Source organism: Crinia signifera, chromosome 5 (genome assembly GCF_055691185.1).
Source record: "Crinia signifera chromosome 5, ASM5569118v1, whole genome shotgun sequence".
In the NCBI taxonomy this organism is placed as follows: domain Eukaryota; kingdom Metazoa; phylum Chordata; class Amphibia; order Anura; family Myobatrachidae; genus Crinia; species Crinia signifera.
The window spans coordinates 331,454,080-331,480,998 of NC_139221.1; the positions used below are offsets into that span (position 1 = coordinate 331,454,080).

At 48.9% G+C, this 26,919-nt stretch overlaps 1 protein-coding gene across 6 annotated transcripts in view; it reads left to right on the forward strand.

Annotated features, from left to right (window-relative positions):
* The window catches only part of SCRIB (scribble planar cell polarity protein), an 86,784-nt gene that overhangs the window by 42,094 nt on the left and 17,771 nt on the right, over positions 1-26,919 (forward strand). For 4 of the 6 annotated variants that reach the window (XM_083145028.1, XM_083145031.1, XM_083145029.1 and 1 more), the window contains exons 10-16: positions 482-681; positions 1,239-1,405; positions 1,528-1,655; positions 2,438-2,557; positions 6,323-6,502; positions 9,585-9,917; positions 15,548-15,610. In XM_083145028.1, the coding sequence (XP_083001154.1) occupies positions 482-681; positions 1,239-1,405; positions 1,528-1,655; positions 2,438-2,557; positions 6,323-6,502; positions 9,585-9,917; positions 15,548-15,610 (1,191 nt within the window). Of the gene's footprint in view, positions 1-481; positions 682-1,238; positions 1,406-1,527; positions 1,656-2,437; positions 2,558-6,322; positions 6,503-9,584; positions 9,918-15,547; positions 15,611-15,694; positions 16,032-26,919 lie in introns of those variants that run through there. The other 2 variants (XM_083145032.1, XM_083145030.1) reach the window with 2 other exon arrangements.

The following is a 26,919-nucleotide window of genomic DNA, read 5'->3' on the forward strand; positions in this document are numbered from 1 at the left end:
GGGACGGCCTCTCTGTACCGGTGCTGCGGTTCTCTGTATCCTCTGCTTGGGGGGACGGCCTCTCTGTAACGGTGCTGCGGTTCTCTGTATCCTCTGCTTGGGGAACCATCCTCTCTGTAACGGTGCTGCGGTTCTCTGTATCCTCTGCTTGGGGGGAGGGCCTCTCTGTACCGGTGCTGCGGTTCTCTGTATCCTCTGCTTGGGGGGACCCGCCTCTCTGTAACGGTGCTGCGGTTCTCTGTATCTTGTCATAGAGAGAGATCATAAAGGAATGACTGACTGTCATTGCTGATATCCAAAGAGATAAGGTGACCTACTGTAATACAGGGGTATACAGCTGCTGTGGAAGTACACATCCCAGCATGCCCTGGTACAGTTTTAGCATGGTGTGTGTGGAGGGGGCGGCTTTGCTGTAATAGGGGGTAGATGGAAGTAAGGAACCTTTGGCAGGTTTTAACTTTTGTTTCAACCTCGTTTCCAGTTTCTCCCCAAATCCATAGGAAATCTGACCAAACTGACCAACATGAATGTGGACCGCAACCGGCTGCTCTCTCTGCCCAGTGAGATCGGAGGGTGCGCCAGCCTCAATATGCTGTGCCTACGGGATAACCAGCTGAGCGCCCTCCCGCCCGAGCTGGCGAACGCTGCTGAGCTCCACGTGCTGGATGTCGCCGGTAACAGGTAACGAGATGATGTCTGCCGTGTCTGAATGGCTTTACGTCTCCCCCCCCCCCCCCCCCCGGTACAGACTGTGAGGGGTTATAGGGGCTCCCTGGCCTCCTCTAGCCCCAGCATCTGGAACCGCTCACTTCTGGTTATGTGTAGGTGTGCTGCTGCAACACCACCTGATTGGTGGAGGCGAGTTCCCCAGTGACCACTTACTGTGCAATCAGGATCAGAGAACGGAGCTTGGTGCTAGCTGGAGAATTGTGCTGCACAGAAGTCCCTGGATGAAGTCCTATGCAGTGACCTTAGCAATAGGAAGATAGGGGGGACCCATAGACACAGAAGTAACATTCGATTTCCTGTAATCGCGGGTTGGGCGGCCACAGGGTGTTTATGGTTACTAGGTATGTACGTATAACCCACCCCGGGGACCAGGTATTGTCCGATCCTGGTGACGTGGTACCACGTCGGTATGCTTCCGCAGTGTGAGGTGTAAATGTATCGTGCCATTTTGTGTTTGCCTGTGTGTCTGGATGGGTTCGTAGCATCTCTGTCTTCCCTGCCTTCCCCAGACTTCTGAACCTTCCCTTCGCTCTGACAAACCTGAACCTGAAGGCCCTGTGGTTGGCGGAGAACCAGTCCCAGCCTATGCTGAAATTCCAGACTGAAGATGATGAGAAAACCGGAACCAAAGTGCTAACCTGTTACCTGCTGCCCCAGCAGCCGTCCCCGAGCCTCGGTACGACGCACGGAGCCCTAGTGCTCTCCCATTCCTGGCAGTAGGGTTCCATGTAGATGGGGCGTGTGACCTGGGGCGGACGTGTGCTGCTATCTGTAATCCTTATATTGTGGTGTTTGCAGAGAGCTCGCTCCAGGACAGCCTGGACGACGGCTGGATAGACGGGAACCTCAATCGCGTCAGCGTCATTCAGTTCCAGGAAGAGCTGAGGCCAGAAGAGGAAGATGATGAGGCTGCGGCGGAGAGGAGGGTGAGAGTGGTAGTGCTCAGTGTGGTGGGGGTAGTGGCTCTCAGTTATTTCCTGTTACACGTTCTGCGTCCAGCGCTGCGCTGCCATTGGAAGCTGTTCCTTAATGAGCTGGTGTTGACTCCAGGGAAAGGTAGCGCACTTGCTTTATACCAACCCCCCCCCCCGGTGCCCTCCATCTGCCCACGTAGGGACTGTAACATTAGTGCACCACCTTTATATTTCTATTTCATTTTATTCATTTTCATTATTATTTTATTTTTACTTTTCTTCTCCATTTCCATCGGTTCTCCTAACTTTGAGGGTTATTCTGGTTCACCCAGAAAGGCAAATTCACTCTCTAATGGACAAAACCATGTGCACTGCAGGTGGGGCAGATGTAACAGGTGCGGATAGAATTAGATTTAGGTGGAGTTTTACTTCAAAGTGAGATCTATATTGCAGTGTAAAAATAATTCAGCCAGTATTTACCCTGCACAGAAACAAAATAACTCGCCCAAATCTAATTTTACATCTGCCCCACCTGCAGTGCATATGGTTTCGTCCATCTGAGAAGGATTTTGTCAGAAAGAGTGAACCAGAATAACCCGCTTTGCCCTCACAATACAAGCGCTTGGTTTCTCTTGCTGTAATCGGGTGATGTAGTGCATCGCTGTCTGATCGCAGGGCCCTGCAAATGGGCAGCGATCAGGTCTGGATCAGGCCCCTTATTGAGTGGTGTATATAAGGAGAGATGCTCTGCAGAATCCATATGTAATACATTGGCTGTGTGACTGGTTTCCCAGGGTCTGCAGAGAAGGGCCACCCCGCACCCCAGCGAATTAAAGGTGATGAAGAAAGGGATTGAGGAGCGCAGAAATGAGGGGTTCTCCGCAAAGCCGGATTCTGCGTCCCCCGCTGATGAGGTGAGAGTCTGGCGGGTTCTCCGCATTCATCCTGTGACATGTTCCTGTACACGTGTGTGATTATACCGGGTATTCCCCAGCATGTCAGTATTATAGCCATATGGTCATACTACTAAAATACAGCTGTCTGCGGACGTGATCTAGTGACATGTGACCGGGGGAAGGTAATACTGCCAGAGGGTGCAGTGTGTATGTCAGGAGAGATACATGTGACCTGGGAAGGTAATACTGTCAGAGGGTGGAGTGTGTATGTCAGGATAAGTACATGTGACCTGGGAAGGTAATACTGCCAGAGGGTGCAGTGTGTATGTCAGGAGAGATACATGTGACCTGGGGAAGGTAATACTGCCAGAGGGCGCAGTGTGTGTGTCAGGAGAGATACATGTGACCTGGGAAGGTAATACTGCCAGAGGGCGCAGTGTGTGTGTCAGGAGAGATACATGTGACCTGGGAAGGTAATACTGCCAGAGGGTGCAGTGTGTATGTCAGGAGAGATACATGTGACCGGGGGAAGGTAATACTGCCAGAGGGCGCAGTGTGTATGTCAGGAGAGATACATGTGACCGGGGGAAGGTAATACTGCCAGAGGGTGGAGTGTGTATGTCAGGAGAGATACATGTGACCTGGGGAAGGTAATACTGCCAGAGGGCGCAGTGTGTATGTCAAGAGAGATACATGTGACCTGGGAAGGTAATACTGCCAGAGGGTGCAGTGTGTATGTCAGGAGAGATACATGTGACCTGGGGAAGGTAATACTGCCAGAGGGTGCAGTGTGTATGTCAGGAGAGATACATGTGACCTGGGGAAGGTAATACTGCCAGAGGGCGCAGTGTGTGTGTCAGGAGAGATACATGTGACCTGGGAAGGTAATACTGCCAGAGGGCGCAGTGTGTGTGTCAGGAGAGATACATGTGACCTGGGAAGGTAATACTGCCAGAGGGTGGAGTGTGTATGTCAGGAGAGATACATGTGACCGGGGGAAGGTAATACTGCCAGAGGGTGGAGTGTGTATGTCAGGAGAGATACATGTGACCTGGGGAAGGTAATACTGCCAGAGGGTGCAGTGTGTATGTCAGGAGAGATACATGTGACCGGGGGAAGGTAATACTGCCAGAGGGCGCAGTGTGTATGTCAGGAGAGATACATGTGACCTGGGAAGGTAATACTGCCAGAGGGTGCAGTGTGTATGTCAGGAGAGATACATGTGACCTGGGGAAGGTAATACTGCCAGAGGGTGCAGTGTGTATGTCAGGAGAGATACATGTGACCTGGGGAAGGTAATACTGCCAGAGGGTGCAGTGTGTATGTCAGGAGAGATGCATGTGACCTGGGGAAGGTAATACTGCCAGAGGGCGCAGTGTGTATGTCAGGAGAGATACATGTGACCTGGGGAAGGTTATACTGCCAGAGGGTGCAGTGTGTATGTCAGGAGAGATACATGTGACCTGGGGAAGGTAATACTGCCAGAGGGCGCAGTGTGTATGTCAGGAGAGATACATGTGACCTGGGGAAGGTTATACTGCCAGAGGGTGCAGTGTGTATGTCAGGAGAGATACATGTGACCTGGGGAAGGTAATACTGCCAGAGGGTGCAGTGTGTATGTCAGGAGAGATGCATGTGACCTGGGGAAGGTAATACTGTCAGAGGGTGCAGTGTATGTCAGGAGAGATGCATGTGACCTGGGAAGGTAATACTGCCAGAGGGTGCAGTGTGTATGTCAGGAGAGATGCATGTGACCTGGGAAGGTAATACGGTCAGAGGGCGCAGTGTGTATGTCAGGAGAGATACATGTGACCTGGGAAGGTAATACTGTCAGAGGGCGCAGTGTGTATGTCAGGAGAGATACATGTGACCGGGGGAAGGTAATACTGCCAGAGGGCGCAGTGTGTATGTCAGGAGAGATACATGTGACCTGGGAAGGTAATACTGTCAGAGGGCGCAGTGTGTATGTCAGGAGAGATACATGTGACCGGGGGAAGGTAATACTGCCAGAGGGCGCAGTGTGTGTGTCAGGAGAGATACATGTGACCGGGGGAAGGTAATACTGTCAGAGGGTGGAGTGTGTATGTCAGGAGAGATACATGTGACCTGGGAAGGTAATACTGTCAGAGGGTGCAGTGTGTATGTCAGGAGAGATACATGTGACCGGGGGAAGGTAATACTGCCAGAGGGCGCAGTGTGTGTGTCAGGAGAGATACATGTGACCGGGGGAAGGTAATACTGTCAGAGGGTGGAGTGTGTATGTCAGGAGAGATACATGTGACCTGGGAAGGTAATACTGTCAGAGGGTGGAGTGTGTATGTCAGGATAAGTACATGTGACCTGGGGAAGGTAATACTGCCAGAGGGTGCAGTGTGTATGTCAGGAGAGATACATGTGACCGGGGGAAGGTAATACTGTCAGAGGGTGCAGTGTGTATGTCAGGAGAGATACATGTGACCTGGGAAGATAATACTGCCAGAGGGTGCAGTGTGTATGTCAGGAGAGATGCATGTGACCTGGGAAGGTAATACTGTCAGAGGGTGCAGTGTGTATGTCAGGAGAAGTACATGTGACCTGGGAAGGTAATACTGTCAGAGGGTGCAGTGTGTATGTCAGGAGAGATGCATGTGACCTGGGAAGGTAATACGGTCAGAGGGTGCAGTGTGTATGTCAGGAGAGATACATGTGACCTGGGAAGGTAATACTGCCAGAGGGTGCAGTGTGTATGTCAGGAGAGATACATGTGACCTGGGGAAGGTAATACTGTCAGAGGGTGCAGTGTGTATGTCAGGAGAGATACATGTGACCTGGGAAGGTAATACTGTCAGAGGGTGCAGTGTGTATGTCAGGAGAGATACATGTGACCTGGGGAAGGTAATACTGCCAGAGGGCGCAGTGTATGTCAGGAGAGATACATGTGACCTGGGAAGGTAATACTGTCAGAGGGTGCAGTGTGTATGTCAGGAGAGATACATGTGACCTGGGAAGGTAATACTGTCAGAGGGCGCAGTGTATGTCAGGAGAGATGCATGTGACCTGGGAAGGTAATACTGACAGAGGGTGCAGTGTGTATGTCAGGAGAGATGCATGTGACCTGGGAAGGTAATACTGTCAGAGGGCGCAGTGTATGTCAGGATAAGTACATGTGACCTGGGAAGGTAATACTGTCAGAGGGTGCAGTGTGTATGTCAGGATAAGTACATGTGACCTGGGAAGATAATACTATCAGAGGGCGCAGTGTATGTCAGGAGAGATGCATGTGACCTGGGAAGGTAATACTGTCAGAGGGTGCAGCGTATGTCAGGATAAGTACGTGTGACCTGGGAAGATAATACTGTCAGAGGGTGCAGTGTATGTCAGGAGAGATACATGTAACCTGGGAAGGTAATACGGTCAGAGGGTGCAGTGTATGTCAGGAGAGATGCATGTGACCTGGGAAGGTAATACTGCCAGAGGGTGCAGTGTGTATATTAGGAGAAGTACATGTGACCTGGGAAGATAATACTGTCAGAGGGTGCATTGTATGTCAGGAGAGAGTGACCTGGGAAGGTAATACTGTCAGAGGGTGCAGTGTGTATGTCAGGATAAGTACATGTGACCTGGGAAGATAAAGCTGCCAGAGGGTGTGGTGTATATGTCAGGATAGAGAGGTGTGACCTGGGAAGATAATACTGTCAGAAGGTGCATTGTATGTCAGGATAAGTACATGTGACCTGGGAAGATAACACTGTCAGAGGGCGCAGTGTATATGTCAGGAGACAGACATGTGACCTGTTCCCGCAGGGTAAGCGGCTCAGTGGCCTCTCCAGTCAGAGCGCGGAGTCCCAGTATAGCGGCAGCACAGTGTCTGCATGTTACCATGATGATCAGCAGCAGCAGCAGCCAGAGCCAACCAGAGTGGACCAAGTGCCTGAGGAGGATGAGGAGGTGGCGGGGGATGATCTGGAGGTGGAGTACATGGAGGTAATCGCACAGCACTATACATACTTACATACTGCCATTGCTGTCAGCCTCGCTCTGTAATGTATACACTGAGTACCATACTATCCTGCTGAGCATAGAGTAATGTAGTGCACTACTGCCCCTGCCTGACGTGTGTTATATAGAGCGCTACTGCCCCCTGCCTGACGAGTGTTATATAGCGCACTACTGCCCCCTGCCTGACGTGTGATATATAGCGCACTACTGCCCCCTGCCTGACGTGTGTTATATAGCGCACTATTGCCCCCTGCCTGACGTGTGATATATAGCGCACTACTGCCCCCTGCCTGACGTGTGTTATATAGCGCACTATTGCCCCTGCCTGACATGTGTTATATAGTGTACTACTGCCCTCTGCCTGACGTGTGTTATATAGCTTTAGAATGTAAGCTCTCACGGGCAGGACCCTCTCTCCTCATGTGCCTTTCTTAGAATATATAAACCTCTGCCACCCTGATAATTGCTTCAGTGTCCTGTCCCCTGGTGCACCTATCCATATTAACCATGTACTTGTCCGAAACTGTCTTGTACTGTAATTTGTTATGTGTTTTTGACTATAACTATGCTCTGTAAAGCGCTGCGGAATCTGTGTGCGCTATATAAGAAACTGTTAATAAATAAATAATAAATAAATAATAGCGCACTACTGCCCCCTGCCTGACATGTGTTATATAGTGTACTACTGCCCTCTGCCTGACGTGTGTTATATAGCGCACTACTGCCCCCTGCCTGACGTGTGTTATATAGCGCACTACTGCCCCCTGCCTGACGTGTGTGTGATATAGAGCACTACTGCCCCCTGCCTGACGTGTGTTATATAGCGCACTACTGCCCTCTGCCTGACGTGTGTTATATAGCGCACTACTGCCCCCTGCCTGACGTGTGTTATATAGCGCACTACTGCCCCCTGCCTGACGTGTGTGATATAGAGCACTACTGCCCCCTGCCTGACGTGTGTGATATAGCGCACTACTGCCACCTGCCTGACGTGTTATATAGCGCACTACTGCCCCCTGCCTGACGTGTGTTATATAGTGTACTACTGCCCCCTGCCTGACGTGTGTTATATAGTGTACTACTGCCCCCTGCCTGACGTGTTATATAGTGCACTACTGCCCCCTGCCTGACGTGTTATATAGCGCACTACTGCCCCCTGCCTGACGTGTGTTATATAGCGCACTACTGCCCCCTGCCTGACGTGTGTTATATAGTGTACTACTGCCCCCTGCCTGACGTGTGTTATATAGCGCACTACTGCCCCCTGCCTGACATGTGTTATATAGTGTACTACTGCCCTCTGCCTGATGTGTGTTATATAGCGCACTACTGCCCCCTGCCTGACGTGTTATATAGCGCACTACTGCCCCCTGCCTGACATGTGATATATAGCGCACTACTGCCCCCTGCCTGACGTGTTATATAGCGCACTACTGCCCCCTGCCTGACGTGTGTTATATAGCGCACTACTGCCCCCTTACTGCCCCCTGCCTGACGTGTGTTATATAGCGCACTACTGCCCCCTGCCTGACGTGTGTTATATAGCGCACTACTGCCCCCTGCCTGACGTGTGTTATATAGCGCACTACTGCCCCCTGCCTGACGTGTGTTATATAGCGCACTACTGCCCCCTGCCTGACGTGTGTGATATAGCGCACTACTGCCCCCTGCCTGACGTGTGTTATATAGCGCACTACTGCCCCCTGCCTGACGTGTGTGATATAGCGCACTACTGCCCCCTGCCTGATGTGTGTGATATAGCGCACTACTGCCCCTGCCTGACGTGTGTGATATAGCGCACTACTGCCCCCTGCCTGACGTGTGTGATATAGCGCACTACTGCCCCTGCCTGACGTGTGTGATATAGCGCACTACTGCCCCCTGCCTGACGTGTGTTATATAGCGCACTACTGCCCCCTGCCTGACGTGTGTGATATAGCGCACTACTGCCCCCTGCCTGACGTGTGATATATAGCGCACTACTGCCCCCTGCCTGACGTGTGTTATATAGTGTACTACTGCCCCCTGCCTGACGTGTTATATAGCGCACTACTGCCCCCTGCCTGACGTGTTATATAGCGCACTACTGCCCCCTGCCTGACGTGTGTTATATAGCGCACTACTGCCCCCTGCCTGACGTGTGTTATATAGTGTACTACTGCCCCCTGCCTGACGTGTGTTATATAGCGCACTACTGCCCCCTGCCTGACATGTGTTATATAGTGTACTACTGCCCTCTGCCTGACGTGTTATATAGCGCACTACTGCCCCCTGCCTGACATGTGATATATAGCGCACTACTGCCCCCTGCCTGACATGTGATATATAGCGCACTACTGCCCCCTGCCTGACGTGTTATATATAGCGCACTACTGCCCCCTGCCTGATGTGTTATATATAGCGCACTACTGCCCCCTGCCTGACGTGTGTTATATAGCGCACTACTGCCCCCTGCCTGACGTGTGTTATATAGCGCACTACTGCCCCCTGCCTGACGTGTGTTATATAGCGCACTACTGCCCCCTGCCTGACGTGTGTTATATAGCGCACTACTGCCCCCTGCCTGACGTGTGTTATATAGCGCACTACTGCCCCCTGCCTGACGTGTGTTATATAGCGCACTACTGCCCCCTGCCTGACGTGTGTGATATAGCGCACTACTGCCCCCTGCCTGACGTGTGTGATATAGCGCACTACTGCCCCCTGCCTGACGTGTGTGATATAGCGCACTACTGCCCCCTGCCTGACGTGTGTGATATAGCGCACTACTGCCCCTGCCTGACGTGTGTGATATAGCGCACTACTGCCCCCTGCCTGACGTGTGTGATATAGCGCACTACTGCCCCTGCCTGACGTGTGTGATATAGCGCACTACTGCCCCCTGCCTGACGTGTGTTATATAGCGCACTACTGCCCCCTGCCTGACGTGTGTGATATAGCGCACTACTGCCCCCTGCCTGACGTGTGATATATAGCGCACTACTGCCCCCTGCCTGACGTGTGTGATATAGCGCACTACTGCCCCCTGTAGACCGCTCTTCCACCTTGTTCTGTACCACTTCCCCAGCATACTGTACATTTTGCCGAGGAGACTTTGGTGCACTGCGATGATGATGAAGATGATGACTACGATGAAGATCGGGGGTCTCCAGAGAAGAAACGGTTGATCCGTAAAGATACCCCACACTACAAGAAGCACTCAAAAATTACCAAGCTGCCAAACACAGAGGCCGTGGTGGCTCTTCTCCAGGGACAGAGCCCCTGCGGGCTCACAGAGGATGGAGAGGGACCAGGCTTCTTCAGGTGTTCTCAGCAGGCCGTGGTGGACGAGGCCCCTGGGAAAGACCAGGAGTGGGAACTGGAGGCAACCGAACGGCACAACTCCCAGCAGAATGCTAAGGTACCGGAATACGCCAGCGTAGTGTAAGGTGGGGTAGGGGTATCTCAGCGTAGGGGCACAGATGGAACTAGCAGGAAGCTGTCCAAAGCAACAGTGATGTCACTGGTGTGGTCCCCCCTACTAGTCACTGCAGATCCCCCCATAGGGCTAAGGACTCCTCATAGACACTGGCCAGGTTCCCCATTCAGTGTCTGTTGCAGGCCGGTGTTGACAAGGTGTCGGCATTGGGGTGATGCTGGATGGAAAGTGAATCAGATGAATGTTGGCAGCTTCGTCTGCGGACGTCTGCCTTGCTGTGGTAGAATGGGGCGGGGCATGCCAGTCATCAGTCTCCAGCCCATCATGTGATTGGTCTCTTCGCTTTGTATCACCCAATCGGGTAACTCCCCCCATTACTCTTAAGTGTCTTCATTGAACCCGGATCACGGTGCACTAACTCTCCATGGACGGGTGAATTTGTGTGCGGAGCCCTGGGTTCCATGGAGAAGCTGGGACATAATTCTGCAGAACACATTGTATAGAGCAGTGGTAGCCAACCCTAGCCCTCGAGAGCTACCAACAGGTCACATTTTCCAGACAACCTAGCTGCTGCACAGCTGCACTCATTGATCACTGACTCATTTTAAAAGATCCACAGATGGAGCTAATTAGCTCACTTGTGATTCTGTGAGGAGACCTTGAAAACATGCACTGTTGGTAGCTCTCGAGGACTAGGTTTGGCTACCCCAGGTATAGAGTATTGCAGACTGTGCGCCCCCGCCCTTCAGGAGCCCACTGCGGATCAGGCAGACGTGTCCTTCATGGTTATAGTCATGTATTATTTATCTTTCATAAGTCATGAGGCATCAGAAAGCTGAGCGGTGCCTCCCAGAATCCTCTCTGGTGTGTCATGTATGTCCTGAGCAATGTCTCCCAGAATCCTCTCTGGTGTGTCATGTATGTGCTGAGCAGTGTCTCCCAGAATCCTCTCTGGTGTGTCATGTATGTCCTGAGCAATGTCTCCCAGAATCCTCTCTGGTGTGTCATGTATGTCCTGAGCAATGTCTCCCAGAATCCTCTCTGGTGTGTCATGTATGTCCTGAGCATTGTCTCCCAGAACCCTCTCTGGTATGTGTTGTATGTCCTGAGCAATGTCTCCCATAATCCTCTCTGGTGTCATGTATGTCCTGAGCAGTGTCTCCCAGAATCCTCTCTGGTATGTGTTGTATGTCCTGAGCAGTGTCTCCCAGAATCCTCTCTGGTATGTGTTGTATGTCCTGAGCATTGTCTCCCAGAATCCTCTCTGGTGTCATGTATGTCCTGAGCAGTGTCTCCCAGAATCCTCTCTGGTGTGTCATGTATGTCCTGAGCAATGTCTCCCAGAATCCTCTCTGGTGTGTCATGTATGTCCTGAGCAATGTCTCCCAGAATCCTCTCTGGTGTGTCATGTATGTCCTGAGCAATGTCTCCCAGAATCCTCTCTGGTGTGTCATGTATGTCCTGAGCATTGTCTCCCAGAACCCTCTCTGGTATGTGTTGTATGTCCTGAGCAATGTCTCCCATAATCCTCTCTGGTGTCATGTATGTCCTGAGCAGTGTCTCCCAGAATCCTCTCTGGTATGTGTTGTATGTCCTGAGCAGTGTCTCCCAGAATCCTCTCTGGTATGTGTTGTATGTCCTGAGCATTGTCTCCCAGAATCCTCTCTGGTGTGTCATGTATGTCCTGAGCAGTGTCTCCCAGAATCCTCTCTGGTGTGTCATGTATGTCCTGAGCAATGTCTCCCAGAATCCTCTCTGGTGTGTCATGTATGTCCTGAGCAATGTCTCCCAGAATCCTCTCTGGTATGTGTTGTATGTCCTGAGCAGTGTCTCCCAGAATCCTCTCTGGTATGTGTTGTATGTCCTGAGCGGTGCCTCCCAGAATCCTCTCTGGTATGTGTTGTGTGTCCTGAGCATTGTCTCCCAGAATCCTCTCTGGTATGTGTTGTGTGTCCTGAGCAATGTCTCCCAGAATCCTCTCTGGTATGTGTTGTGTGTCCTGAGCAATGTCTCCCAGAATCCTCTCTCTGGTGTGTCATGTATGTCCTGAGCAGTGTCTCCCAGAATCCTCTCTCTGGTGTGTCATGTATGTCCTGAGCAGTGTCTCCCAGAATCCTCTCTGGTATGTGTTGTATGTCCTGAGCAATGTCTCCCAGAATCCTCTCTGGTATGTGTTGTATGTCCTGAGCAATGTCTCCCAGAATCCTCTCTGGTATGTGTTGTATGTCCTGAGCAATGTCTCCCAGAATCCAGTCTGGTATGTGTTGTATGTCCTGAGCATTGTCTCCCAGAATCCTCTCTGGTGTCATGTATGTCCTGAGCAATGTCTCCCAGAATCCTCTCTGGTGTCATGTATGTCCTGAGCAGTGTCTCCCAGAATCCTCTCTGGTATGTGTTGTATGTCCTGAGCAATGTCTCCCAGAATCCTCTCTGGTGTGTCATGTATGTCCTGAGCAATGTCTCCCAGAATCCTCTCTGGTATGTGTTGTATGTCCTGAGCAGTGTCTCCCAGAATCCTCTCTGGTATGTGTTGTATGTCCTGAGCGGTGCCTCCCAGAATCCTCTCTGGTATGTGTTGTGTGTCCTGAGCATTGTCTCCCAGAATCCTCTCTGGTATGTGTTGTGTGTCCTGAGCAATGTCTCCCAGAATCCTCTCTGGTATGTGTTGTGTGTCCTGAGCAATGTCTCCCAGAATCCTCTCTCTGGTGTGTCATGTATGTCCTGAGCAGTGTCTCCCAGAATCCACTCTGGTATGTGTTGTATGTCCTGAGCAATGTCTCCCAGAATCCTCTCTGGTATGTGTTATATGTCCTGAGCATTGTCTCCCAGAATCCTCTCTGGTGTGTCATGTATGTCCTGAGCAGCGTCTCCCAGAATCCTCTCTGGTATGTATTCTAAGTGCTGAGCAACGTCTCCCAGAATCCTCTCTGGTATGTCATGTATGTCCTGAGCATTGTCTCCCAGAATCCTCTTTGGTATGTGTTGTGTGTCCTGAGCAATGTCTCCCAGAATCCTCTCTGGTATGTGTCGTATGTCCTGAGCAATGCTCCCAGAATCCTCTCTGGTGTGTCATGTATGTCCTGAGCAGTGTCTCCCAGAATCCTCTCTGGTGTGTCATGTATGTCCTGAGCAATGTCTCCCAGAATCCTCTCTGGTATGTGTTGTATGTCCTGAGCAGTGTCTCCCAGAATCCTCTCTGGTATGTGTTGTATGTCCTATGCAATGTCTCCCAGAATCCACTCTGGTATGTGTTGTATGTCCTGAGCAATGTCTCCCAGAATCCTCTCTGGTATGTGTTGTATGTCCTGAGCAGTGTCTCCCAGAATCCTCTCTCTGGTGTGTCATGTATGTCCTGAGCAGTGTCTCCCAGAATCCTCTCTGGTATGTGTTGTATGTCCTATGCAATGTCTCCCAGAATCCACTCTGGTATGTGTTGTATGTCCTGAGCAATGTCTCCCAGAATCCTCTCTGGTATGTGTTGTATGTCCTGAGCGTTGTCTCCCAGAATCCTCTCTGGTGTGTCATGTATGTCCTGAGCAGCGTCTCCCAGAATCCTCTCTGGTATGTATTCTATGTGCTGAGCAACGTCTCCCAGAATCCTCTCTGGTATGTCATGTATGTCCTGAGCATTGTCTCCCAGAATCCTCTTTGGTATGTGTTGTGTGTCCTGAGCAATGTCTCCCAGAATCCTCTCTGGTATGTGTTGTATGTCCTGAGCAATGCTCCCAGAATCCTCTCTGGTATGTGTTGTATGTCCTGAGCAATGTCTCCCAGAATCCTCTCTGGTATGTGTCATGTATGTCCTGAGCAGTGTCTCCCAGAATCCTCTCTGGTGTGTCATGTATGTCCTGAGCAATGTCTCCCAGAATCCTCTCTGGTATGTGTTGTATGTCCTATGCAATGTCTCCCAGAATCCACTCTGGTATGTGTTGTATGTCCTGAGCAATGTCTCCCAGAATCCTCTCTGGTATGTGTTGTATGTCCTGAGCATTGTCTCCCAGAATCCTCTCTGGTATGTGTTGTATGTCCTGAGCATTGTCTCCCAGAATCCTCTCTGGTATGTGTTGTATGTCCCGAGCATTGTCTCCCAGAATCCTCTCTGGTGTGTCATGTATGTCCTGAGCAGCGTCTCCCAGAATCCTCTCTGGTATGTATTCTATGTGCTGAGCAACGTCTCCCAGAATCCTCTCTGGTATGTCATGTATGTCCTGAGCATTGTCTCCCAGAATCCTCTTTGGTATGTGTTGTGTGTCCTGAGCAATGTCTCCCAGAATCCTCTCTGGTATGTGTTGTATGTCCTGAGCAATGCTCCCAGAATCCTCTCTGGTATGTGTTGTATGTCCTGAGCAATGTCTCCCAGAATCCTCTCTGGTATGTGTTGTATGTCCTGAGCAATATCTCCCAGAATCCTCTCTGGTATGTGTTGTATGTCCTGAGCAATATCTCCCAGAATCCTCTCTGGTATGTGTTGTATGTCCTGAGCACTGTCTCCCAGAATCCTCTCTGGTATGTCATGTATGTCCTGAGCATTGTCTCCCAGAATCCTCTCTGGTATGTCATGTATGTGCTGAGAAGTGTCTCCCAGAATCCTCACTGGTATGTCATGTATGTCCTGAGCAGTGTCTCCCAGAATCCTCTCTGGTATGTCATGTATGTCCTGAGCATTGTCTCCCAGAATCCTCTCTGGTATGTCATGTATGTGCTGAGAAGTGTCTCCCAGAATCCTCACTGGTATGTCATGTATGTCCTGAGCAGTGTCTCCCAGAATCCTCTCTGGTGTGTCATGTATGTCCTGAGCATTGTCTCCCAGAATCCTCACTGGTATGTCATGTATGTGTAATCTTCCTCTCAGATTCACAGATCTGTGGGTAAAAATCTTTAAAACAAAATCTCTGTCTGTGCATTTTACACTCCACACCCATTGGCAGAAGAGCTGACTCTCCTCAGAGCGTGTACAGTAACCACAGATCTGCATAGTTCATGCATTTATCAGCATTGCAAACATCTGATTGGCCAGGTGACTCTGCAGGTGATCTACGCACACAAATGGCTGGTGCTGAGTCGCAGACAACATTGTTACACAGATGCGCGTGCCTCAGTATTCGGGCAGACATTGACACATTGTGCGCTGCCTGGAATCGGGCCCACAGTGTGACTCTCCTTACAGAGGCCTTCCAGCATGCCTGTGCTCTGCGGTGCTGGGAGAGGGGCCGGGCCTGAGATATTTGTGAGGTGTTAATAGCGGCGGAGGAGGATTCCGTGTCTATGGGACCTCAGCAGGACGTACGCCATCGCTGGGTCCTACACTCTAGTGTGAGCCGTTGATGTAATGTAATGCCTTGTTGTCATCCTGTGGTTACTCTCACTTCACAAATACTCGCTTTGGTGGTGCAGTTTCTGGTGTGTTGCACTAATCCGGTGCTAAGTGCGGACCCTTGTATTGCAATTAATGTTCTGTGTTCTACAAGCCCTGCGGCACAGAGGCATCAAAGGTGGGTTCATGGTGTTGGGTGTTTTTGGTCATTTTTGCTCCACTAATCCGCATGCCTGTCTTTCTCCTTCTCTGTCCCCCCTCCTCCTCTCCCCTCTCTGCTGGATTTCCCTTCTAACAGGGGGTGTCGTTTGATCAAGTGAATAATCTTCTGATTGAGCCTGCTCGCATAGAGGAGGAAGAGGTGTGTACCGCAGCTTGGCGTTCTCTGCCCCCCTCTATCTTCCTACGAAATTACTGAATAAATCAAACACATTTTCCTTTTCAGCTCCACGTTTCTCGGGTGATGGCTGTGCTCCATGTCTGTCTCTCACTTTCACCCCTAATGATCGTACTGCAGTGCCCTGAGAAGGGTGTAACCTGTTTGGGAGGATAGGTTCAGTGCAAAGAAGGCTGTTTTCTTTGTATTGGCTTTAAGTGTATCTGTGGCCTACATGTGGTGCAGGCTGTAGATAAACTATACACTAGGATCCAGTGACATCACTGAGAGTGCAGCCTATCCAGCCACTAGGATCCAGTGACATCACTGAGAGTGCAGCCTATCCAGCCACTAGGAACCAGTGACATCACTGATAATGCAGCCTATCCAGTCACTAGGATCCAGTGACATCACTGATAATGCAGCCTATCCAGCCACTAGGATCCAGTGACATCACTGATAATGCAGCCTATCCCATCACTAGGATCCAGTGACATCACTGATAATGCACCCTATACCATCACTAGGAACCAGTGACATCACTGATAATGCAGCCTATCCCATCACTAGTAACCAATGACATCACTGATAATGCACCCTATACCATCACTAGGATCCAGTGACCTCACTGATAATGCACCCTATACCATCACTAGTAACAATGACATCACTGATAATGCACCTTATACCATCAATAGTAACAATGACATCACTGATAATGCACCCTATACCATCACTAGTAACAATTACATCACTGATAATGCACCTTATACCATCACTAGTAACAATGACATCACTGATAATGCATCCTATACCATCACTAGTAACAATGACATCACTGATAATGCACCTTATACCATCACTAGTAACAATGACATCACTGATAATGCACCTTATACCATCACTAGTAATAATGACATCACTGATAATGCACCTTATACCATCACTAGTAACAATGACATCACTGATAATGCACCCTATACCATCACTAGTAACAATTACATCACTGATAATGCACCCTATCCCATCACTAGTAACAATGACCTCACTGATAGTGCACCCTATACCATCACTAGGAACCAGTGACATCACTGAGAATGTAGGATATCCCATCACTGCTAACCAGTGACCTCACTGACAATGCAGCCTATACAGTCATTAGAATCAATGACATCACTGATAATGCAGCCTATCCCATCACTAGTAACAATGACACCACTGATAATGCACCCTATACCATCACTAGAAACAAGGGACATAACTGAGAATGCAGCCTATCCCATCATTATGAACAGCAATGTGTAGATCTGGGGGCCCTGTGATCCACAGGGGGGGTGGGGGATTTGTGTAAAGATGATAGTCTCTTTTTCGGGTAGGGGAGCTTTAAAGGAGAATATTGCAGTTGGAGGATAGATAATGTGAATTGTGTCCTGTGTCAGATGTGGTGTGTTCTCTGAAAAAAATACAGTAGTAGTAGTAGTTTGTTTATTTCTAAGGCGCCACAAAGTGTCCGCAGCGCCGTACATAGCAAACAAAAAAACAAATGACAAGGTAACGTACAGGGTGTGTAGATAAAATACAGCATAAATAGGGGTATAGATGGTAGAACTAAAATCAGCATCAGTTCTGAAGTAGGTGTGGAAATTGTCGAGGAGACTGAAGATGAAGTAGAGGAAGGGAAGAACAGGACAGGAGCACAGGTGAGGTAAAGAGGTAGGGTGAGTACGTGAGGCAGGAGGACCCTACTCATAAGAGTTAACATACTAAAAGGAGGTGGGTGGACGAACGAAAGACAACAGGATAAGTAGGAACAGATGGAGGGGTAGGGTAGGCAGGATAGGAGGAGCGAAAGAGGTTAGGAGGAGGGATAGGCTAGTCGAAAAAAGTGGATTTTATGGGAGCGCTTGAAGGAGGTAAGGGAATCAAAAAGCCTGATGGGTGGCGGGAGGTTGTTCCAGTGCAGGGGGGCAGCGCGAGAGAAGTCTTGGACATGGGAGTGGGAGGAGGTGATTAGGTGAGAGGACGGGAGGGAGTGTGGATAGAGATCAGTGAGGAGAGGTAAGGCGCGGTGGAGGAGGAGAGAGCCTTGTAGGTGGTGGTGAGGAGTTTAAAGAGAACTCGGAAAAGAATGGGGAGCCAGTGAAGAGATAGACACAGAAAAAGTGGCGCACACACAAATCACTGACAATAAAAAATAAAGAACAAAGGTAATAATTAAAAGTTAATATAACTGAACCACTTAATGAGTGGATCTGGACTGGTACACATTGGAGCAGTTATATTGGGGCTAATAGTTACCCAGCGCCGCTAGAGGATTTCAATCCCTTGGGATAGCATTGCGGCAGTTGTCCTCGGGTCTGTACGGCCAAATGGGAAAAGGAAGTTGTATTTGTAATCCAAACTGAAAACCGTGGAGGCCAGCAGATGAACCACGGTGCTCACGGGTGGTAGGCCCCTGTTATATGTGTATGGAAAGGCCAACCAAGGTGGTGTGTTCTCTGTAAGCTTCTTACAAGTATGTCATGAGATTTGAATAGAGATGGGGTCTGCTTTTGGAATCAGGGACGGCAGCGACTGTGAGGGGCGGGTTTATTGTTACATTGTCCTCTGATATAAAGGTATCTGCTTGGTGACTGCTTTGACACAATTATTTTTGTTTTAACCCCTTCCTGACAGATCCAGTTTTTGCGTTCCTGACAGAGCCCTTTTTTTCAAATCTGACATGTATCACTTAAGTGGGGATTGCTTTTTTTTGCTTTTACTTATCCCAGTGATTATGAGATTGTTTTTTCGTGACACATTGTACTTCAAATTAGTGGTAAATTTGGGTCGATACAGTCTGTGTTTTTTTGTGAAAAATACCAAAATGTCGGAAAAAAATGGAAAATTTAGCAATTTTCAAAATGTTAAATTTTCTGCTTGTGAGACAAATAATCATACCACTCAAAATAGTTAATAACTAACATAGACCATATGTCTACTTTATGTTGCCATCATTATTTCAACCTCATTTTCATTTTTTTGGACACTAGGAGGCTTAAAATATGAATAGCAAATTCTCAAATTTTCAAGAAAATTTCAAACACTGATTTTTTTAGGGACCAGTTCAGTTCTGATGTGACTTTGAGGGACTTGTATGTGAGACACCCCCATAAATGATGCCATTTCAAAAACTGCACCCCTCACAGTATTCAAAACAGCATTTTGGAAGTTTGTTAACCCTTTAGGTGTTTCACAGGAATTAAAACAAAGTGTAGGTGAAATTTCAAAATTTCATTTTTTTTGCAGATTTTCAATTTTAATACATTTTTCTAAGGAACACAGCAGATTTTACTAGAGAAATGTGACTAAAAATTGATTCCCCCAATTCTTTGGTTTTCATAAATATCCTATATGTGGCCCTAGTGTGCACGGTGACCAAACCACAGGCTTCATAATAGAAGGAGCACCTACTTGATTTTGGAGCCTCCTTTTTATGAGATTATTTTTTAGGCACCATGTAGGTTTCTAGGCACCATAAGATGCTAAAAGTTAGGAACCCCCCCACAAGTGACCCCATTTTGCAAACTACACCCTTCAGGGAATTCATCTAGGGGTATAGTGTACATTTCAAACCCCCAGGGGTTTCACCAATTGTGGTACAACTGGGCAGTGAAAATGAAAAAAATTAATTTTTCATTTTCACAGCTCAGTTGTATCAAAATTGGTGAAACCCCTGGGGGTTTGAAATGTACACTATACCCCTTGATGAATTCCCTGAAGGGTGTAGTTTGCAAAATGGGGTCACTTGTGGGGGGGTTCCACTGTATGGGTGTTTCGGGGGTCATTCAACCAGAATCTGTGCTGCAAAATCCAAATATCACTCCTTCCCTTCTGAGTCCTGCCATGCACCCAACTGGTATTTTTTGGTCACATGTGAGGCATTGCCGTACTCGGGAGAAATTGGGGCACAGATTTTGGGGTGCTTTGTCTCCTTCATTCCTTGTGAAAATGAAAAATTTTGAGCCAGAACTGCATTTTTCTGTAAAAAATTACATTTTTTTACACAAAAATGCAGATCTGGCTCAAAATTTTTCATTTTCACAAGGAATGAAGGAGACAAAGCACCCCAAAATCTGTGCCCCAATTTCTCCTGAGTACGGCAATGCCTCACATGTGACCAAAAAATACCATTTGGGTGCATGGCAGGACTCAGAAGGGAAGGAGTGATTTTTGTATTTTGCAGCTCAGATTCTGGTGGAATTTTGGTGGGTGCTATGTTGCATTAGCAAGACCCCCAAAGCACCAATACAGTGGAAGCCCCCCACAAGTGACCCCATTTTGCAAACTACACCCTTCAGGGAATTCATCTAGGGGTATAGTGTACATTTCAAACCCCCAGGGGTTTCACCAATTGTGGTACAACTGGGCAGTGAAAATGAAAAATTAATTTTTCATTTTCACAGCTCAGTTGTATCAAAATTGGTGAAACCCCTGGGGGTTTGAAATGTACACTATACCCCTTGATGAATTCCCTGAAGGGTGTAGTTTGCAAAATGGGGTCACTTGTGGGGGGGTTCCACTGTATGGGTGTTTCGGGGGTCATTCAACCAGAATCTGTGCTGCAAAATCCAAATATCACTCCTTCCCTTCTGAGTCCTGCCATGCACCCAACTGGTATTTTTTGGTCACATGTGAGGCATTGCCGTACTCGGGAGAAATTGGGGCACAGATTTTGGGGTGCTTTGTCTCCTTCATTCCTTGTGAAAATGAAAAATTTTGAGCCAGAACTGCATTTTTCTGTAAAAAATTACATTTTTTTACACAAAAATGCAGATCTGGCTCAATTTTTCATTTTCACAAGGAATGAAGGAGACAAAGCACCCCAAAATCTGTGCCCCAATTTCTCCCGAGTACGGCAATGCCTCACATGTGACCAAAAAATACCAGTTGGGTGCATGGCAGGACTCAGAAGGGAAGGAGTGATATTTGGTGGTGGAATGAATGGTGGGTGCTATGTCGCATTAGCAAGACCCCCGAAGCACCAATACAGTGGAACCCCCCCACATGTGACCCCATTTTGGTCACCAGCTTTGGGAGGGGGGCTGGCGCTGCGGCTGGTGGGGGGGTGGAAGGGGTGCTGGCGCTGCGGCAGCCGGGTGGGAGGGAGGGGGGGCTGCCGGGTGGGAGGGGGGGGCTGGCGATCGGTGGTGATCGGTGCTGTACTTAACAGCACCGGTCACCACCGATCACTGTGTTACCGAGCGGCTTAGCCGCCGGTAACACAGAAAACGCTGCAATTGGCTGTTCACATTTGAACAGCCAATCGCAGCGATCGCCGCGAGGGGGGGATGTCTGCTGTCAGGGACAGCAGACATCTCCAAACTGTCACCGCGTCTATAGACGCGGTGACAGTTTAAAACCATGACGTGTATATATACGTCTTCGGTCGGGAAGTACCTCCCGACCATGACGTATATATACGTCATATGTCGGGAATATCTTTCTATATAATATATATATGTGTGTGTGTGTGTGTGTGTATGTGTATATATATATATATATATATATATATATATATATATATATATATATGTATGTATGTATGTATATATGTATGTGTGTGTATATATATATATATGTGTGTGTGTGTATATATATATATGTGTGTGTGTGTATATATATATATATATATATATATATATATATATATATATATATATATATATATATATACACACATACACACACACACATATATATATATATATATATATATATATTTATATATATATATATATATTTCAGTACATTTTTTTTAACAGATCTCATTCATGCTGCTGCTGCTGCTGCTGCGCGGGGGGGGGGTGGGAGGGGGGAAGCGCTGAGGCTGCCTACTGCTGCTGCTGCCGGGGGGGCTGGGGGAGCTGCCGGGTGAGTGCCGGGTGGGTGGGAGGGGGGTGCTGCTCATCGGTGGTGATCGGTGCTGTACTTAACAGCACCGATCACCACCGATCCCTGTGTTACCGAGCGGCTTAGCCGCCGGTAACACAGGAAACGCTGTGAATGGCTGTTCAGATTTGAACAGCCAATCACAGCGATCGCCGACCGGGGGGGGCATCCCTGCCCCCCCTGGGCGGCGAGGGGGGATGTCTGCTGTCAGGGACAGCAGACATCTCCAAACTGTCACCGCGTCTATAGACGCGGTGACAGTTTAAATCCATGACGTACATTTATGCCATGTGTCGGGAAGTACTTCCCGACCATGACGTAAATGTACGTCAAATGTCGGGAAGGGGTTAAAGACTGTTTGAGGCAGGTGAGGGCGTCCATGATGCTGCTGCTGCAGAGAGACACCCTGTACTGTGAGCCCCCCTGTACTGTGAGCCCCCCTGTACTGTGAGAGATCTGGGGAGGACGGGTGAAGTTGGGTACAATCTGCATAGGGTTAACCTTTTCCATAACGGACACAGACCCTGCAGGACTCTCTGCTGTCGGCACTGTGACTGATCCAGTAGTGCATGCAGCTGCTGGGCACCATGGCCTCTGCCTTCGAGACTACTCAATACGCCTGGTTCCATTCACTTGAGTTTCAGGGGGACATTCTCCAGCATTGGATGGAATGCTCAGCATCCTTATAGTCTCTGTTTCTGGTATTGTCAAGCAGCACTCCTCAGTCTCTCCAATGGTGGCTGGTTCGCGATTACCTCCGGACTGAGTCATTTTGACCACGGACGTAAGTCTTCTCAGTTGGGCAACCAAGGCCTTTCTTTGGTCACCATCCGAGACAACCCTACCCATCAAAGTATTGCAGCCCAGAGGCATCTATCTATCTCTTGAATGCTCATTCTGTTTTGTCCTTCGACCAGTGGCATATATAAATCATGGAGGCGAGGCAGGAAGAGTGTGACGGCAATGGAACAGGTGGCTTCATTATGTCCTGGGCGGAGGAATATGTTCCAGCATTATCATTAGTGTTCGTCTTAAGTGTGGGAAATTATGAAGGACCTTGTTTTACCCGGGGGATTGGTCCGTCAATCCGGAGGTGTTCCAGCAGAAGTGGGGTCTGCCACAAGAGGGTTCATGGTTTCTCGCAATAATTACAAAGTTCAGTGATTTTATACAAGATCCAAAGACCCACGGAATTTTGCAGTATGTGCCATGACTGTTTGTGGAATTTAATTTAGCCGGTTTCCTCCGACGCCAGTGTTTCCTTGGGCTCTCAAGCGTATCAAGTAGCAACTGGAGGCTGTAACTCTGGGGCTCCAGACTGTCCACACAAGTCGCCGATATACTCAAGATAACAGCAGGTTCAGGATGGCGTCATCCACTTTGTCCAGACCTTTGACAACAAGGTCCGATTTCTACACGCAGACCTTCCTCGGATGGCGTTAATGGCCGTGCTTGTGAATGCCAGCTCCTATGGACTTTTCTTCCTCACTTGAGTGTGGAAAATCTACATCTTATGGTTTTGGAGATTTCCTTCAAGGAAAATTGGACAAGGGTTTAAAACGACGTTCTTTGAAGGTCTGGATTTCAGCCATCTCTATTTACATATTTGGCCGTACTTCTAGATGTTCATCTAGGTGTGACCTGACTTCAGCTACGCTCTGTCTGTCTGTAGCTGGGATACGGTCATTCGGTCTACAACATGATGGCCGACAGTCAAAGGGTCCACCGGGTTTTTCACTGTTTTTAGTGCCAACATGTGCCGACAGGCGGTATCTCATGCCCAACCATCCACTAGAGCGCGGTGGGAGAATAAAATAGGTTAAATTGCACTGATGCGCTTGGCACACTGTGTCCATGTTGACATTCGGGTAAAATAACGGTACTTGTGTAATAACTGGGCGCCTGATTTTGAGATCGGGTTGGAAAAATCGCATCGCATGCAACCAAATCGCATGCGATGCGATCGGAATACATTTTAAGTAACCTGCGTCCCCTAGCGGGGATCGCTGCGCTATATACAATGAACTCTATGCCCACTTGGATAGTGGGGAAATGAACAGGACCATTTTAACATTGAATCCTATGGAGCATCGCATCTGATTGTATGCCTTAGTTAAGGCATACAATCAAATAATCGGGCACCCAGATATTACACAAGTACCAGTGAAATACCCCATGTCGACCTAATGCTTGTGTCGACCTACTTATTGTAGACCAAATGATCCACACCCCTGTAGCATGGGCGACCTTTGCTGGTGGACTCTTCCCTTGCTCAGCCGGCTGCACCTGTACAGGCTGATTTACTTCCTCCCGGGATAAGTTCTCTGTTTGCTTTTGTGCAGGGCCTGCAGCAATTTTGCATAAGAACATTTCAAAACTGAGTGCATTGGGGGGGGGGGGGGGGGGGGGGGGTGTTATTTCCACGTCTCCCTCTGTATGCGCTTCGGTATCTGATTATTACTCGGAACGGGAAGAGACTGGGTCAGTTTTATCTAATGTGGATTATTCTTTGTCACAGAGGACGACACTCCATCCCCTTTGAATGTGGAGGCCCTCGTCAGGGCATTGAGAGAGGTTTTTGCCATAGAAGAGGTACATCCTGCGCCCAAATCCATGGCGTCTGTTTTGAAGCACAAGAAAAAAATCTATTGTGCCCCAGGTCAGATCAGCTGGAGTAGCATTTGCCGTAGGCATTGGCGACACCTAATCGTCGTTTTCAGGTGTCTAGACGTTGCTCTACTTTTTATCCCAATTCCCAATGGAGAATCGTGATGAGTGGGACAATTCTACTCTGGTGGACGTGCACGTATATATACACCTATACCCAACACCTCTTCCCTAAAGGAGCCTATGGATAGGAAGTTGGAGAATATCCTCAAAGTTATTTTTACACACATATTCCGAGACCTTCATTGGCTTTGGCCTGGCTGGCTAAAGCTCTTGGGGAATGGGTGGAAGAGGTACCCCTAGGGATGAGTTGTTGCCTCTGGTCACTCATGTCCAATTGGCCACTTTGTATTTGGGGGAAGCTGCCCTGGACACTTGGCATTCAAAGCTTTGGCTTCGTCGGTCTCATCTACGAGAGCCCTCGGGCACCTTTCTTGGCGGGCAGACTCTAATTCCAAGAGGGCGCTGGGGGCTTTTCCGTTTTCAGAGGCAGTTCTTTATGCATCAGATTTGGATAAGATCATAGTGATTGTGGCAGCATCTAAGACTGACTTTCTCCCTTCCACTGCGACTGCAAGGTCAGGAACTACCACTTATCGGTCCTTTCGTCTGCAGGGTAAGTTCAGGGGTCATGTCTTCTCCATGTCTCAGACTCAGTCCTCCAAGACCGCAAAGTAGTGGTGGCAAGACGCCTGGATCCAGCTGACAAATGCACAGCTTGATAGGAATGACCTCTACCTGGGGTATCCCAGCATCAGGGACGGCAGTTGCTTTTCTACGCTCTCGCCTTCTGCCGTCATCCTCCCAGGCAATTAATTATTTTCCACCGGTTTGCCTATGGATCCAGAAGAAACACGAGCTCTTCGAGGTGCCATTCATGCTCTCCTGCTTTCAAAGGTCATCATTCCGTCCCCAGGACTTGGAGGTTTTTTTGGTTCAGAAACCCAGCAGATCCCGAAGAGAATCACTGCGTTCTATCATCGCTGGTTCCGGGAGACTTCATGGCCTCTCCGGACATCCAGGATGCCTATCTCCATGTACCCATTCATCTGGAGCATCAGCGGTTTCTTCCCTTTGCTGTGTGGGAGGATTATTTTCAGTTTCAGGAGATTGTGGACGCCCTGTTGTTGCCTTGGCAGTTCCGTCTCGTACGGTTTTCTGCTAATCTCCCAAATTTGTCGAATCCTTAGCAAGTTCAAAAAGAAGGGTGGAACAATGGTCCTAGTGGCTCTGGATTGGCCAAAGCTTGTCAAGTAGGCGGGCCTTCTCAGCCTCTCAATAGACGGCCCACTCAGTCTTCCTCTGCACCTGGATCTTCTCACTCAAGGCCGTGTGTATACCCAGACCTCTCTCGTTCAGCTTTGAAACCCCCTGTTGAGAGCTAGGGTATTTTTGTCCAGGGTCATTGAAAATATGCTAAGTGTTTGTGGGCCCTCCTCTGCCAGATTTTATTACAGGATTTGGTGGGCCTATTTTTCTTGGTGCTCAGCTCTGAGCTTCAACCCGAGAGGCACTGCTAAACAGCTTCTTTTGAGACGGACTCTTGGGATCTTGTTAAAGTTTCCCAGCTATTTGAATTGGTTTCCTCCAACAAACCGTCCCCAGTGGGGACAGCGGCCATACACTTGTTTTCGGGACCCTGGAGCTTCACTTGTCTACTGACAGGAAAGCTCTGACCATGTGACTGAGGTCTCTCTTAGCAGATAGGTTGCCTCCATTACCTCAACAGGAAGTGGTAACTAAAGCCACAACTGGCCCTGTCATCAGTAACCCATATTACGTGCTGGACTTGTGGAGGCTTCTAGTTCCTGTTTTCTGTATGGGGGGGCTGTGGTTTCCATTTTAACGATTGGCTGTCTCTTATGTCTGTCCACAAGGGAGGCATCAGTATCTCTCCTGGACATTCGTCTCTGCTGGATAGTACATCCTCCCAACCCTTCAGGTTCTGAACAAAATAGGTGTAGCCCAGATCTCTCCAATTGACTTTGAGATGCTGTATTTGGGGCTTTACACTGTTCTCTTCATCTCTATACTCAGCTTATTACTAGTGTGTGAGGGTGATTGTTGGTAGAGTGTTCTTCCTCCATTATCTATATCTTGTCTTATTTTCTCTACACACTGTGTCTGGGAAAGGTAATTCCTCTGGGGACATCCCGCCTAAATCCTCCTCTTTTTCTAAATCCTTTGCTTGCTCCAAGTGTAAACATTCGTGTGGCACACCCAGACCAGGGCGTTCTTTGCGAGGCTGGGGTTCAGGGGCCCCATTTTCCTTATGGGTTGACCCTGTCATTGCTTTCTTACTGTTGCATTGTCAGTTTGTAAAGCCAAGGAATTTTTCACAAAGTGTTTTTTAGACTGTTTATTGCTCTAAAGCCATCTCATTTCTCCCTGAATATTGCATATGATAAGGACTGGCAGACCTGTGTGTCTTTGTGTGAGATATGGTAGGGACTGGCGGACCTGTGTGAGCTATGGTAGGGACTGGCGGACCTGTGTGAGCTATGGTAGGGACTGGCGGACCTGTGTGAGCTATGGTAGGGACTGGCGGACCTGTGTGAGCTATGGTAGGGACTGGCGGACCTGTGTGAGCTATGGTAGGGACTGGCGGACCTGTGTGAGCTATGGTAGGGACTGGCGGACCTGTGTGAGCTATGGTAGGGACTGGCGGACCTGTGTGAGCTATGGTAGGGACTGGC